The sequence below is a fragment of the Canis aureus genome, chromosome 8 (genome assembly GCF_053574225.1).
Source record: "Canis aureus isolate CA01 chromosome 8, VMU_Caureus_v.1.0, whole genome shotgun sequence".
Lineage (NCBI taxonomy): Eukaryota > Metazoa > Chordata > Mammalia > Carnivora > Canidae > Canis > Canis aureus.
The window spans coordinates 21,283,343-21,299,561 of NC_135618.1; the positions used below are offsets into that span (position 1 = coordinate 21,283,343).

General features: G+C 34.2%; 1 protein-coding gene across 10 annotated transcripts in view; it reads right to left on the reverse strand.

Annotated features, from left to right (window-relative positions):
- EVI5 (ecotropic viral integration site 5) overlaps window positions 1-16,219 on the reverse strand; it is a 193,283-nt gene that overhangs the window by 132,444 nt on the left and 44,620 nt on the right. For all 10 annotated transcript variants that reach the window (XM_077905439.1, XM_077905441.1, XM_077905436.1 and 7 more), the window contains one exon: window positions 15,278-15,507. In XM_077905439.1, coding sequence (XP_077761565.1) covers window positions 15,278-15,507 — 230 coding nt within the window. Of the gene's footprint in view, window positions 1-15,277; window positions 15,508-16,219 lie in introns of those variants that run through there.

A 16,219-nucleotide genomic window follows, 5' to 3' on the forward strand; every position in this document is an offset into this window, starting at 1 on the left:
ATAGCAGGCTTTAAGGAGCCTGATGTAGGACTCAATCCCAGGAGTCTGGGATCATGCTCTGAGTCAAAGGCAGACACGCTCAACTACTGAGCCACCCAGGGATCACGATAATCCCTACTATCTCCCAAAAACTCAGGCAACTAACAGCTGTTATTTATCATTGGGTTTGCACTCTCAAAGTGAGACCTCTTCACTCTTAAGGCTCTATCACCTTTATATTTCCTTATCTGTTGAAAGATGAATTAAGATAATTTCAGAGATCAAGTCCATGACTCATCACATCAAATCCATGATTTCTTTCATAAAGAAACAGACTATCAAGAAAGGTTGGGAAATGTGGCTTCATCACTATAAAGATGTAAATTACATGTCATTCAAATAAGAACCCTAAAAGATCTATTTGTGTTTTTAACATGGCTACTATATACTTCCAGTAATTTCTTGAGAAAGTCATCTGCTTAGGATACAAGAAATGCTCCCAATAGTAATTTAAGATAAATAAAAACTAATAAAGAAACATATATGTCAAATTCTACTGAATAGACTATAGAAATACCCTTTGTGTGGGAGATTTTTTTTTAAGTATTTTTTTAATTTTGATTTATTTATGATAGTCACAGAGAGAGAGAGAGAGAGAGAGAGAGAGAGGCAGAGACATAGGCAGAGGGAGAAGCAGGCTCCATGCACCGGGAGCCCGACGTGGGATTCGATCACGGGTCTCCAGGATCGCGCCCTGGGCCAAAGGCAGGCGCCAAACTGCTGCGCCACCCAGGGATCTCCTTGTGTGGGAGATTTATAACTTAATCATCCTTTTGTTCCTGACAGGATTTAGCTCAGTGCAAAGTACATTAAATACTGAGTTAAAATAAAATCAAAATCTCCATATTAAAAAAAACTTCAAATCCCAAATCTGTCATATTCAATAATAAAACACAATAACATAAACTGAACAAATTCTATTCTTATTTATGGGATAATTTATTTCCATTGCAACAATAATTTATATAAAATATCTCAAATGTTGCTAGAAACAGAAAAATTAAGGGTCAAACTATTTGCTATAAATATTCTTTATTAGAAAAAATAATTAATGATGGTGTTTACTTAACTACTGTTTTTTCCATAGATATTACTTCAGTAAGTCCACAATATATCTTATGGAAAAAATTAGTCTACCTATGTAAGTACTTTTATGTATGAGTCTAATCCCTCTGAATTCTAAATAGTATAGAAAAACAAACTTTACTTAAATAACTTGAGCCAAAGTTCTTTATTTCAGTTAATTATTCATTAAGTGCTTGTTATATGCCAAGTAATTTAATTACTGCACTACCATCAATAGAGACATGTAGTTAAAAAGGAAATACTGGTATTTCCTAAGCTAAACATAAGTTTGAGATACAAAGGAAGTATAGATGAAAAAGTCCCTAAACAGAAGGCTTTTAGAGAGTTAGAAAGGTCTCAGATATTGCCAAGTTATAACTTTTGGTGTAAGCAGGAATGCCAGGTGCAATCATGGGTGTGAGTCAGAAAAGAGGATAAAATAGTTTATCTTCAGAGGACACTGAAATAGGTCCTAAATGAGAAGAACATGCAGCCAAGAATACTTTATCCAGCAAGGCTCTCATTCAGAATAGAAGGAAAGATAAAGAACTTCCAAGATAGGCAGAAACTGAAAGAATATGTGACCACCAAGCCAGCTTTGCAAGAAATACTAAGGGGAATTCTATAATAGAAAGAGGAAGTGCAAGGGAACAATCCACTAAAACAGGGACTGAATAGGTATCATGATGACACTAAATTCATCTTTCAATAGTAACTCTGAACGTGAATGGGCTTAATGACCCCATCAAAAGGTGCAGGATTTCAGACTGGATAAAAAAGCAAGACCCATTTATTTGCTGTCTACAAGAGACTCATTTTAGACATAAGGACACCTACAGTCTGAAAATAAAAGGTTGGAGAACCATTTACCATTCAAATGGCCCTCAAAAGAAAGCAGGGGTAGCCATCCTTATATCAGATAAACTAAAGTTTATCCCAAAGACTGTAGTAAGAGATGAAGAGGGGACACTATATCATACTTAAAGGATCTATCCAACAAAAAGACCTAACAATCATCAATATTTATGCCCTGAATGTGGGAGCTGCCAAGTATATCAATCAATTAATAACCAAAGTTAAGACATACTTAGATAATAATAATACACTTATACTTGGTGGCTTGAATGTAGCGTTTTCTATAATCGACAGATCTTCTAAGCACAACATCTGGAAAGAAACAAGAGCTTTAAATGATACACTCTGGACCAGATGGATTTCACAGATATTTACAGAACTTTACATCCAAACGCAAACTGAATACACATTCTTCTCAAGTGCACATGGAACTTTCTCCAGAATAGACCACATAATGGGTCACAAATCAGGTCTTAACCGATACCAAAAGATTGGGATCATCCCCTGCATATTTTCAGACCATAATCTTTGAAATTAGAACCAAATCACAAGAAGAAGTTTGGAAGAATTTCAAACACGTGGAGGTTAAGGACCATCCTGCTAAAAGATGAAAGGGTCAACCAGGAAATTAGAGAAGAATTAAAAAGATTCATGGAAACTAATGAGAATGAAGATATAACCTTTCAAAATCTTTGGGATACAGCAAAAGCAGTCTTGAGAGGGAAACACATCACAATACAAGCATCCATCCAAAAACTGGAAAGAACTCAAATACAAAAGCTAACTTTGCACCTAAAGGAGCTGGAGGAAAAACAGCAAATAGATCCTACACCCAGCAGAAGAAGAGAGTTAATAAAGATTCGAGCAGAACCCAATGAAATAGAGACCTGAAGAACTGTGAAACAGATTAACAAAACCAGGAGTTGGTTCTTTGAAAGAATTAATAAAATAGACAAACCATTAGCCAGCCTTATTTAAAAGAACAGAGAAAAGACTCAAATTAATAAAATCATGAATGAGAAAGGAGAGATCACCACCAATACCAAGGAAATACAAATGATCTTAAAAACTTATTATGAGCAGCTTTATGCCAATAAATTAGACAATCTAGAAGAAATGGGCGCATTTCTGGAAAACCACAAACTACTAAAACTGGAACAGGAAGAAATAGAAAACCTGAACAGAGGACAGTGAAATAACATACACAAATATACAGAAGTATAAGAAAAAACGTATAAATGAAGTATTCCAAATAAAGATACATTATTTAAAATACTGTCCCTGACATACAGAAATGACTCAAATGGACAACAGCTATGAATATAAAAGTTAAAATTATTAAAACTCCTTGAAGAAACAGGAAAAATCCTTTACAACCTTGGAGGAAACAAATGTGTTCATGGGACACAAGAAAACACTAACCATAAAAAAAAATTGATGAAAAAATAAAGTAGACTTAATCAAACTTAAAAACTTTGCTCTTCAAAAGATACCCTTAAGAAAATGAAAAGGTAATTGATAGATTAAGAAAAAAGTGTTCTCAACATATGTATCTAACAAAAGATCAGTATCCAGAATATACAAAAAATCTTAAAATCAAAAGTTAATACAGTTTTTTAATGAGTAAGACCTAAAATTGACATTTTACAAAAGAAGATCAAGTGGCCAATAAGAAATCAAAAAACATTGAACAACTTTAGTCATCAGAGAAATGTAAGCTAAAATCACACTATGTATGTATTAGAATGGCTAAATTTTAAAGATTGACCATAACAACTGTTGCCCAGGATGGCAGCAATTTTAACTGTCATATATTGATGGTCATACTTCAACCACTTTGAAGGACTAAATACATTTTCATATGACCCAGCAAGAGAAACGAATTCCTATGTCCTCAGAAAGACTTGAAGAAAGTTCATAGAAGCTTTATTCATAATAGTTAAAACCCAAAACAACCCAAATATCCAGAAAAAATAAATGATCAAATTGTGATACATTTCATTCACTGCAATACTACTCAGCAATAAAAAGAAAAAAAAACTAAAAAAATGAAGAAAAAAGAAAGTAACAAACTGCTGATACACATAATAACATAGATGAATCTTACAAATGTTAGGTTGAGTGAAAGAAGCCAGATGCAAAAAAGCATATACTACATGATTCCACTTATATGAAGTTCAAGAACAAGATAGTATAGAAGAAAATATAAGAGTAAATCCTCATGACTCTAGGTTAGGTAAAGCCTTCTTAATATGACACCAAAAGTATTGAATAAGTAATACACAAACACACACAAATTGAACTCATCAAAACTAAAAATGTTTCATACCTTACTAGATCCATCAAGAAAGTGAAAAGAAAACCCACAGAATAGGAAAAAAAATTGCAACTCAGAAGACTTTTATCTAGAATATATAAGAAATTCTTATGACTCACTGAAAAGACAAACAAGCCAATTAAAAAATGGTCAAATAATCAGAATAAACATTTTTTAAAATGTTTACATTTTACAAATGGCCAATAAGCATATGAAAAGTTGTTCAACATCACTAATCATTTGGGAAATGCAAACCAAAACCTTAATAGGCACCAGTTCACAACCACTAGGATGGCTATAATCAAAAAGACCTAATAACAAGTGTTGGTGAAGAAATGTAGACATAGGAACTCTTAGGCACCAGTTTTAGGAATGTAAAATGGTAAAAACCATTTTGGAAAACAGTATGGTAATTCTTCAAATGATTAAACAAAGAATTATCATGTGAACACCAATTCTACTCCTAAGTATACAATCAAGAGAAATGAAAATCTATGCCCAAGAAGGGAGGGGAAGTGACTGCTAATGGACACGCAATTTCCTGTGGTGACAGTGCACAAAAGTTACATAACACATGTTAGCGGCAGCATTATTCACATTAGCCAAAAAGTGGAAACAATGCAAATGTCCATTAATTGTTAAATAGATTTTTTAAAAAAACCACACTGGTATAGCCATACAATGAAGTATTACTCATTCATGAAAAGGGATGGAAGTATTGGTACATGCTACAAGGACAAACCCTGAGAACATTATGTAACGTGAAAGAAGTCACAAAAGGAAACACTGTATGACTCTACAGATATAAAATATCTAGAACTCAGAAAGTAGATTAGTTTTTGCTGAGAAATGGAGTAGAAGTGAGAGGAGCAAGAAGGAATGGAATATTAACTGCTTATGGACATGTGCTTTCTTGTGGTGATGGTTATACAGCTCTGGATATGTGAAAAAAAACAGAGTTGTATGTATACTTTAGATTGGTGAATTGCATGTATGTGAATAATATCTCAAAAAGTGTTATATAAAAAAAGAACAGGTAAAATATATCAATGGCAATAAAAATCAAAATAAGTTTCAGAGGAGTGAGGATGCTAGAAAGGGAATGAGGGAATTTTTTGGGATGACAGAAATTTTCTAACATGATAGAAATCATCTATGTGTTAATGGACGGTTTACACACAAATGTGTCAAAACTCAAACTAAAGAACTGAGCATTTCTCTGATTGCAAATTATATACCAACTTTATAAAAATTTACAGAAAATACTATCTATGGGGGCAACCCGGTGGCTCAGCGGTTTAGCGCTGTCTTCAGCGTGATCCTGGAGACCTGGGATCAAGTCCCACATCAGGCTCCCTGCAAGGAGACTGCTTCTCCCTCTGCCTGTGTCTCTGCCTCTCTCTCTCTCCTCTCTGTGTTTCTCATGAATAATAAAATCTTTAAAAAAAAAAAAGAAAGAAAGAAAAAAATACTATCTATGGTTAATGACTCTGGGAGTAGTGACAATTAGGGGAGAATCTACTGCTTTTCTATTCCTGAAAGCCCTTTCAGGAAGGCTAGTTTGTTTCTTTTTATTGCTGAGTAGTTTAAGCCCTTTAAAACTTTTTTTTAAATGACTATTACTTTGTAAAGGACTGTTTTTTATATATTAAATATATGTATTTTGTTTTGCTGTTGTTGTTTTTTAAAGATTATATTTATTTTAGAGACAGAGAGAGAGAGAGCACAAATAGGAGGGGCATAGGGGTAGGAAGAGAGAAAATCCCAAGAAGACTCCATGCTTAGCATAGAGCTCAATGCAGGGTTCAATCCCAGGACCCCGAGTTTAGGGCCTGGGCTGAAACTAAGAACCGGACTCTTAACCAAATGCACCACCCAAGTGCCCTTAAATGTATCTATTTTGTAAAGAAAGGAAAATATGAACATTATTCCATTTTTTCCTTTTCAAATTCATTGGTCACTCTAGCAAATTTCAGACTTTTCTAAAGATGAACTTCAGAATTTTTTTTCAATGCTATAGGTATAATGAAGAAGTCTTTTGTTAGAGAGTTGGAACATTTTCCAGAAAGTAATACTTGAACTGATACTGTCAAGACTCTCCCCATTGAGCTACTAAATCATGGTACACAGAAAAAGAATTTACACATTCATAAAGAAAATGTAGACTTGGGGAGCCTGGGTGGCTCAGTTGGTTAGGTGTCTGCCTTTGGCACAGGTCATGATCTTAGGGTCCTGGGATCAAGCCCAGTATCCGGCTCCCTGCTGAGCAGGGAGTCTACTTCTCCCCCTCTCTCTGCCTCCTCCCCCTCCTGCTCATTCATTCTCTCTCTCTCTCTCTCTCTCAAATAAACACATACAATCTTTGGGGAAAAAGGAAAGAAAGAAAGAAAGAAAATGTACTTTACAGAATATGTAGTTAGAATCATGTATTCTTATTCCTCTTTGCTAAATACAGTAATGAAACAACTCAGGAAGACTCCTAAAAGGTTGCCACCTAGTTGTAATATAATTAAAATATTCTGACATGGTAGTAGAAAGTACATACTATCTGAAAATGTCAACAATTTCCAAAGACTTGAGGCTAGTTGGGATGCCAGAACTAGTTGAGCTTTAGCCCAAGTTGTGATCCCGGGTCCAGGGATCAAGTCCCACATCAGGCTCCCTGTGAGGAGCCTGCTTCTTCCTCTGCCTGTGTCTCTGCCTCTCTCTGTGTGTCTCTCATGAATAAATAAATAAAATCTTAAAAAAAAAAAAAAAGTCTTGAGACTAGCAACTGGAAAAATGGTAATACAGCATTACTCACAGATCTGTGTACTGCTGAGAAGTCTATTCAAAACGTACTTATTTCCTTTTTTGCAATGCATGTGGGTTCACTGCCTTGCACAGATTTATTGCAGAAAAAGAAAGTACCTTTCTATCCCATCACAATTTCCTTATGACTAATATAAGAAGAAATTTAACAGATTCAAGGAAAAGAATACTGACCCAGCAGGAATATTGTATATGCTACAATCAAAGGCATTCTCCACAGGTTTGTGTGGCCTCCTGGCCATTTTTTATCTTCCACTATTATACAGTAATTCTTTTTTTTTTTTTTTTATACAGTAATTCATAAGCCCAAATTTATTCATCCTCCCAGAATGCTGCCAGACTAAAACATCAAAGGTTGGATGTTTATTTATTGGAGAATACATAATCCTCAGCCTAAGTAAGCAACTCCAAGTTTTTGCTCTAAGGGCAGCATTTACAATTCTATAACCCCACATTAACTGAGATGGGAGTGCGAGAAAGCTAATTTTCAGTTGGACTACACTTTAAGTGAATCTTCATTTGGCTGCTCCAGAAGCTTAGAAGACTCAGGAGAGAAAAAGAACTTCCATTTCCCTGATGGACAGAACTAGTGACTAAACTGAGAACAAGCGAATACGCCAACAGAAAGTAGTTTCAATTTTATCTTATTAGGAAGATTACCTTCACCATAATTTTGCTACCATAATTATTCTCACCAAAGGGTCACCTATTTAAGGAAAACAGTAGAGGGTGTACTTCATGATGGGCATATGAGAAAAAAAGAGTAGCTTGATAAACATCAAAGAAAAAGCCTCTCACAATAATACCATCATCGAAAAATATAATGGAGGAGAAGGAAAACAATGGGTTCTCTTTTGGGTATCTGGAGTATGAAGTACTTGGGGGACATCAATGTAGGTAAGACGCACGGCAATGTAAAAGAACCTTAGAAAAGAAGTGAAGCCTACAAATAGGAACCTGGCAATTATCATAGTCCCCCCTCCCCCCGCCCCCTTATCCACAGCTTCACTTTCTGCAGTTTCAGTCACCCACAATCAAATGTGGTCCATTAACAGGTGATTCTCCTTCTGACTTATAAACAGAAGATCAACAGTGGCCTAATGCTATGTCACAATGCCTACGTCACTTACCTCACTTCATCTCATCAAGGTAGACATCTCACATCACCACAAGAGAAGAGTACGTTAAGGTATTTTGAAAGACCTCATTCACACAACTTTTATTACACTGTATTGTTGTAATTGTTCTATTATAGTATTAGTTGTTGTTACTAATCTCTTACTGTGCCCAATTTATAAATTAAACTTTATCATAGCTATGTATGTATAGAAAAAACAGTACATATACAGAGTTTGGTACTATCCACAAATTCAACCAAGCACTGGCATTCTTGGAATGTATGCTCCACAGACAATGGGGAACTACTCTATTTATGATATCCTATTTTACTCAGCATAATGCTTTCCTATGGATATCAGAACTAAAAGATCAGGATACACAGCAACAGGTCATCATGCCGTTTAGAAATGTGTAAATTGTTAAGATAATTTACAAACAGATAAGGAAAGATCCAAGAAAAGCTAATGTAAAAAATTACTACATAAACTAAATTCACTGGCACTTGGTTCAGGGGGATCAACTTTCCAAACACTGTTTAAGTATCTCTCGTAATGTTACATCAAAGAAACAGGATATGAATGTACTAGAGAAAGAATAGCAAGTAGCAAGTTAAAAGAAAGGCAAATCAGTAGCAACAAAATATCTGGCTGATTCACAGAGGAAGCACACCTTTTCTCATCAACACCATCAAGCACAAATTCAAGTCTCAAAGCAACAGAAACAAAAAGGGGAGAATTAAGAGAAAACCCAACAAATTAGCACAGGAAACAATTCAGAGACAACTTACAGTGGGATACCTACACATGACAGGGATGGCTCCAGTTCTGAAAGCATGAGGGTTTTCTTTTGCTTCTGTTTAAGATGGGGTCTCAAAGAAGGCAAACACAGGAGACTCCCACCTCCCTCCCAAATATCCTGATCATAAACTGATGGTTTGGGGATTACTTTTATACAGACATTCCAGACAGACAAGCAAAGCAGACTTCTTACATTTCTTAATTTTAAAACAATAGGAACATAAGTTTAATAAATTCTTTAAATTATATTATCAAATTCCTCAGAAATCAGTTGATAAAATTCAGCATAATCCTCAATAAAAAGAAAAAAAATAAAGAGTTTATGTGAAGATCTTAAAGGCCTCTTATACAATTGAAATTACATGAATTTTTAACAGAGATATTTGAAAAGATCTGTTTTTACTTCCTTAATAGTCATGGTTGTGTTATAGAGAGTATCCTCAGGAAAACAAGGTAATGCTTTAGTAGTAAAATTATAAAGATAAGATGAAAGTTAGATCATCTAGATTAGCACTGTACAACAGAAATATACTGCAAGCCCTTTATATCAGTTTAAGTGTTTAGAAGCCACATATAAAGTAAAAAAAAAAATTAATGTAATTAATTTTAATAATTTTTACCAAATATAGTCAAAATATCATTTTACCATGTAATAAAAAATTTAATTGAGATATTCTTTTTTCAAATCAACTCTTCAAAAATCTGGTATACATTTTACTCTTACAGCATATAAAAATTCAGACCAGCCACATTTTAGGCATTCGATTTGCCACATCTGGCTTGTGGCTAACATACTGGACAGGGTGAATTCAGATGTTGGTAAGATAAAGATATGTAAGTTAAGGTTTCAAGGATTCTTGTTTACTACATTTAAAAATACATAAAATACATTTACTTTAGTTTAAAAGAACCCTTATTCATTTCCTTATTCTCATATCTCATCTCCAAAAATCTGTTAAAAAGTAAATGTTTATTCCAAATAGTCGAATATAAAAGGAAACAAACATGGTTGCATTGCCGAACTTTTGAACCACACAAATAATGGCTGACCCATTAAAAATTTAAATCAGCAACATTCCCTCCTTAATTAAAATGCACTGCTATCACACTTGAACCTTACCTTCCTAAATTCATCTCTGCCAAAGCCTTTGTATTTTTAAAATGAAAAACACATTTAACACATTAGAAAAAAATAGCTGTCCCATTTCAACTTTAAGGCTATCAATTATTAACTTTCATCAAACAGATCTTTGATATTTCTTCACATTTCTTCACATCTTTCTGGGATTGCCACATGCACTGATTTTTTTAAAAGTCATAATTGCAGTAAAACTATAAGTAGGAAAAACTATATAAAAATTTGGTACTTTCGGACGCCTGGGTGGCTCAGCGGTTGAGCGTCTGCTTTCAGCTCAGGGCATTTCCGGGATTAAGACCCACATGGGGCTTTCTGCATGGAGCCTGCTTCTCCCTCTGCCTATGTCTCTGCCTCTCTCTCTCTCTCTCTCTCTCTCATGAATTAAAAAAAAAAAAAAAAAAAAAGTTGGTATTTTCATGTTTCTTAAATCATTTTCTAATATATAGCCATTTTTATACTTTCTGAATTAAAGAGAGTTAAGTAACATAACCAGAGACTCATCTATATTTGGAGAAGAGAACAAAAAATCCTAAATAAAAGCATATCCATAAATCCCTTATTTTAAGTAGTAGTTACATCTCATAATTTTTACTTTAGTTATGTAACTTGCATATCTACATTATATACCCCAGAAGTGGTCAAAGAAAATTTAAGTTATTATTCTTATAATTTTTCCATGGGTTTAATAGGTTAGCAGGATAGTAGGGCAGAACAGGGAGAGGAGAGCTAGACCTACTGTTTGCCATTTTACTTGTTAGAGTCAGAGATGTGTTTTTCCAGCAAGACTATTATGTAGATCACTCCCTAATAGACATTTTAAGGTATTCCCACTCTATTTCTTTTCCATTTGCTGCAAGTCTGATTTATCCTGAATAGGGGTTGATTACTGGTCCTAAAATGAAGAAGTGTGGAACAAAGATGTACTTAACCTGCAGCATGAGATGAAAATGAAATGAGAAACAAATAAAACTTTGTTGTTACAATTTTTTAAAAAGTAAATGGTGTAAATACGCCAATTAAAAGGCAAGGATCATTAGTCTGTATTTTAAAAAGCAAGACCCAACTATATGCTGCCTGGCTGACAAAGATTAAAAAAAAAAAAAAAAAGGATGGAAAAATATATAAAATTTTAACACTATTCAAAAGAAAGCTACAATAACTATACGAGATAAAGTAGATTTCTTTTTTAAGATTTATTTTAATTTTTAGAGAGAGACTGTGTGTACACATGAGTGTGGGTGGAGAGAGAGACAGACTTAAGCAGACTTCCTGCTGAGCCAGGGCAGGGCTCAATCTTACTACCCGAAGATCACAACCTGAGCCAAAACCAAGACTCAGATGCTCAACTGACGGCAACACCCAGGTGCCCCAGGATAAAGTCGATTTCTAAGCAAACAATATTACTAGGACTAGAGAAGACATTTCACAAGAGGGCATAACAAACTCAAATGCTTATATACTCAAAAACACAACTTTAAACTACATGAAACAAAGCCTACAAAGAATTTAAACAGAAATAATCAAATCCACAATTATGGTTGGAGGTTTCAATAGTCTTCTGTCACTATCCAATATCACAAGTAAACAGGAAACCAGCAAAGATACAGTAGACTTAATATTATCAAATAAATTTAATTGATTAATGTTTACAGAATACTCGAAACAACAGCTGAATATACCTTCTTCTCAAATTCACATAAAATATTTACCAAAATAAGATCACATTCAGGATCATAAAACAAGTCTCAACAAGTTTAAATGGCTATTGCTAAAGGAGGGCTTAAAAAGAAATATACAGCACCAAACATTTATATTAGAAAAGACAATAAAAGGACACAAACATTACATACAAATGTCAAAAAAAAAAAAAAAAAACCACAAGACAACTATAGATCAATATCCACTCTGAACATAAATGCAAAAATCCCAAATACAATTTTAGCAGATCTAATCCAACAATATTTTATAAAGACAATATATCATGACCAAGTGAGTTTATCCCAGAATGCAGAGTTGATTTAACATTCAGAAATCAATGTAATTCACCATATTAAACAATAAGAGGAACACCACATGATCATCTCAATAAATGCAGAAAAAGCATTTGACAAAATCCAAAATCTATTTCTTTTAAACTCTAAGCAAACAAGGAAGAGAAAGGAACTTCCTCAATCTGATAAAAGCCATCTACAAAAACCTCGTTAACATATCTGATGCTTTATCCCAAGATGAGGAAAACAAGAATGTACGTCCACCACTTACATTCAAATTTGCTAGAGGTGCTGGCCAGTTGTGATAAAGCAAGAAAAAGAAAATAAAGGCACCCATATTGAAAAGAAAGAAGTTCAAAGTGCTTTATTCAAGATGACATGCTCATCTACATAAAAAATCTCATGGAATCTAAAAACAACAAATATATAAACCTACCAGAACAAGTTTAGCAAGGCTAAAGGATACATAAGGCAATACAATTCCAATCAAAATCTCAGCAAGTATTTTTGTGGAAATTAACAACTTGAGGTAAAATTCATATGGTAATGCTAAGTTCCAAAAACAGTCAAAATGGGTGAACTAAGTTGGAGGATTAACAAGATCTGATTTCAAGACATAGTATAAAGTCACAGTAATCAAGATAGAACTGTACTGGCATTAAGATAGAAAACAGATCAATGGAACATAGTTAAGTCTAGAAATAAGCCTATACATACAATAACAACTAATTTTTTACCAAAGTGCAAAAGTACTTAAGAAAGAATAGCCTTTTCAACAAATGGTACAGGAACTATTAAACATGCATATTCAAAGTATAGATACTTTGAATCCATATACTTTGCTCCATAAACAAAACTAACTCAAAATAGATCAGATCTAAACATAAAGCTATTAGAACTTCTGTAAGAAAATACAGGAGTCAAGCCGTGTGACCTTGAGTCATCAAAAGCACAATCTGGGGGCAGGCCCAGTGACACAGCGGTTTGGTGCTGCCTGCAGCCTGGGGTGTGATCCTGGAGACCCAGAATCAAGTCCCACATCGGGCTCCCTGCATGGAGCCTGCTTCTCCCTCTCCCTGTGTCTCTGCCTCTGTGTGTGTGTGTGTGTGTGTGTGTGTGTATGAATAAATAAAATCTTTAAAAAAAAAAAAAGCACAATCTATAAAAGAACCATTTTAAAATGGACTTCATCAAAATTTAAAACATATGTTCTTCAAAAGATACTATTAAGAGAATGATAAGCCACAGACTGGTAAAAAATATTTTAAAACCATATAGCTGATAAAGAACTCATATTCCAAATATACAAAGAACTCCTAAAATACAATGATAAGAAAGCAAATAACCTAATTTTTAAGGGGCAAAAAATTTCAAATTTCTTTTATCGAAGATACTTCAATGGCAAATCAGTACATAAAAAGATTCTCAACACCATTAGGAAATGCAAAGTAAAACAATACTGTTAGAATGGCTAAAACTAAAGACTAACCAAGTATTAGCAAGGATGCAGATGAACTGAAAATTTCATAGTGATGGTGGGAATGTGAAAAAGTATAGGCCCTTTTGAAACAGTCTGACAGCTAAATATGCATCTATCATATAAACCAGCCATTCCAATCCTTGGTATCCACCCAGGAGAAATGTAGCATACATCTATGTATACTAAGGCTTGTACACACAAATAAATAATATTCACAGCATTTCATAACAAAAAGTGAATAAATTATGATATATCCATAATAGAATACTACTAAGCAATTAAAAATGAACTATTCATACACACTACAACATGGATGAATCTCAAAATAATTATGCTGAGTAAAATACTCCATGTAAAGAAAAGTACTTATTATATTATTCCATATTTCTATAAAATTCTAGAAAATGCAAACTAATCTACAGTAACTGAAAGCAGATCAATAGCTGCCTAGGGATGGGAAGGGGGATAATATGTTCATTCTCTGGACTTTCGTGATTATTTCAGAAATATATATACGTATCTCAAAACCTATCAAACTGCACACCTTAATTATATGTACTCTATTATGTCAATTATATACAAAAAAAGTTACTAAAAGTTATCTCTCTTGTTACCCTTAAAGCCAGTGGTAGTATATATCTTGACTGAACATAAAAAGGAAGTCTTCCAATAATTCTTTTGTAGCTAATGCCCAAAAAGAGCTTCTGATAATAATAATGTGAAAGGGTTTATAGGGTCCAGAGTATACATTCCTAACAACTATTCTATTTCATTCCCATTAAGAGAAAAGGGCATTGTGCCTTCCATGAATAAATTGAATGAAGAGATTTCCCACTCTAAACCATAAATCAGATATCTAAATTAAATTACTTTATAAATTAACCAAAGGGGACTAGAGTTTAAATTAAAAATGGCAGTTTTAGGGGCACCTGGGTGGCTCAATTGGTTAAGCATCTGCCTTCAGCTCAGATCATGATCCCAGAGACCTAGGATTGAGCCCTGCTTTCGCATCAGGCTCCCTGCTCAGTGAGGGGTCTGCTTCTTCCTCTCTGTCCTTCCCCACCCTCCCACTGCTCATGCTCACTCTCTTTCTCTCTCTCTCAAATAAATAAATAAAATTTAAAAAAAAAGAAAAGAAAAAATGGTAGTTTCTTTGCCTTAAAAAAAAGAATCCTAAAATTCAGGAACTTAGGGAATTTGCTATATTAAGAAAACAAATCTCTAAAGCAGGGATCCCTGGGTGGCACAGAGGTTTGGCGCCTGCCTTTGGCCCAGGGCGCGATCCTGGAGACCCGGGATCGAATCCCACATCAGGCTCCCGGTGCATGGAGCCTGCTTCTCCCTCTGCCTGTGTCTCTGCCTCTCTCTCTCTCTCTCTCTCTCTCTCTCTGTGTGTGACTCATAAATAAATAAAAAGAAAAAAAAATTTTTTTTAAATCTAAAGCAATCTGAGCCAGGAGAAAATTTTAGTACAACTTTAGTTTTAAGACCAACTCTTCCAAAAAAGACTTGAATACTCCTGTTAAATAATTTTGATAAACAAGGAGCCAAACACTAGAAAATAAATATTCATAGTATGGGTAAACTTATATATACATATATACATAAATGAATGATTGAGCTCGTATAACTGCAAAGAAAGAAAAGCCAAGCAACCTCACTCACCTGTTTTGTTCCTCCAGTTTAGCCAGGAGTTCTAAGTCGTCTGGACTCAACTGTGAAGGGGAAGATGGAGAAAGGGCTGGCGTGGATAGTGTGGTAGATGAGGATGTAGTGTGTAATGAAGCAGATGGACTTGCCACCTGACTGGCCATCTGACTGACTGTATGTGATACTGTGTTCTTCACCCATGAGAGAGTAGAACTCAGCTTTTCTGCAACCTTGTCTGTCGCCACCTACAAATAAAAATGAAAGTTGAATATATTTTAGTTTTATTGCATTTATTACCAAGAAGGTAAGAAGTTTTACCTAATAAGTTAAGTTATACCTAATAACCACCATCACAATATTTTCTTTGAGGTTATAAAGGTAAAACCTACTTTAGCAACAATTGTCCTAACATCCAGCTTTTGGAAAATATTTCAGTTCTGCAACATGAACAAACTAGAACAGTGTTTTCCAAACTACATGCTAAAGTTCTTCAGAGAGTAATAAAATCAATATGACAGGTAATGCCAGCACCTTTTAAAAATGAAAAAGAAAATATCAATGTAAATATATACTGTTCTTCTTATGAAATTGTCTATATGAACATATATTCTTATGAAATTGTTGGTTTAGTTACATATATGTATTACAACTACGTACTACACGTACATACATTTTTTAGCATACTGAGTTGGAATATAAATGTATTCTGTAATGAAAAACATTTGAAAGCCAAATAATTAAAACATGTCCAATGGGTGATGAAGACCCAGAAATGCTGTAACATAACTAATAATTCAACAAAAACTAGGGTTGCTTAGCATAAATTAAAATGTAATAAGACCCATGATACCTGTCTTCAAATGGCTAAAGAGTATTTTTATAGAAGAGGGACTTTTTCTAGAAGAACAAAATTATGACAAATGATTAAGTGAGTAGAGTGGGAGAGATGCAAGGCAC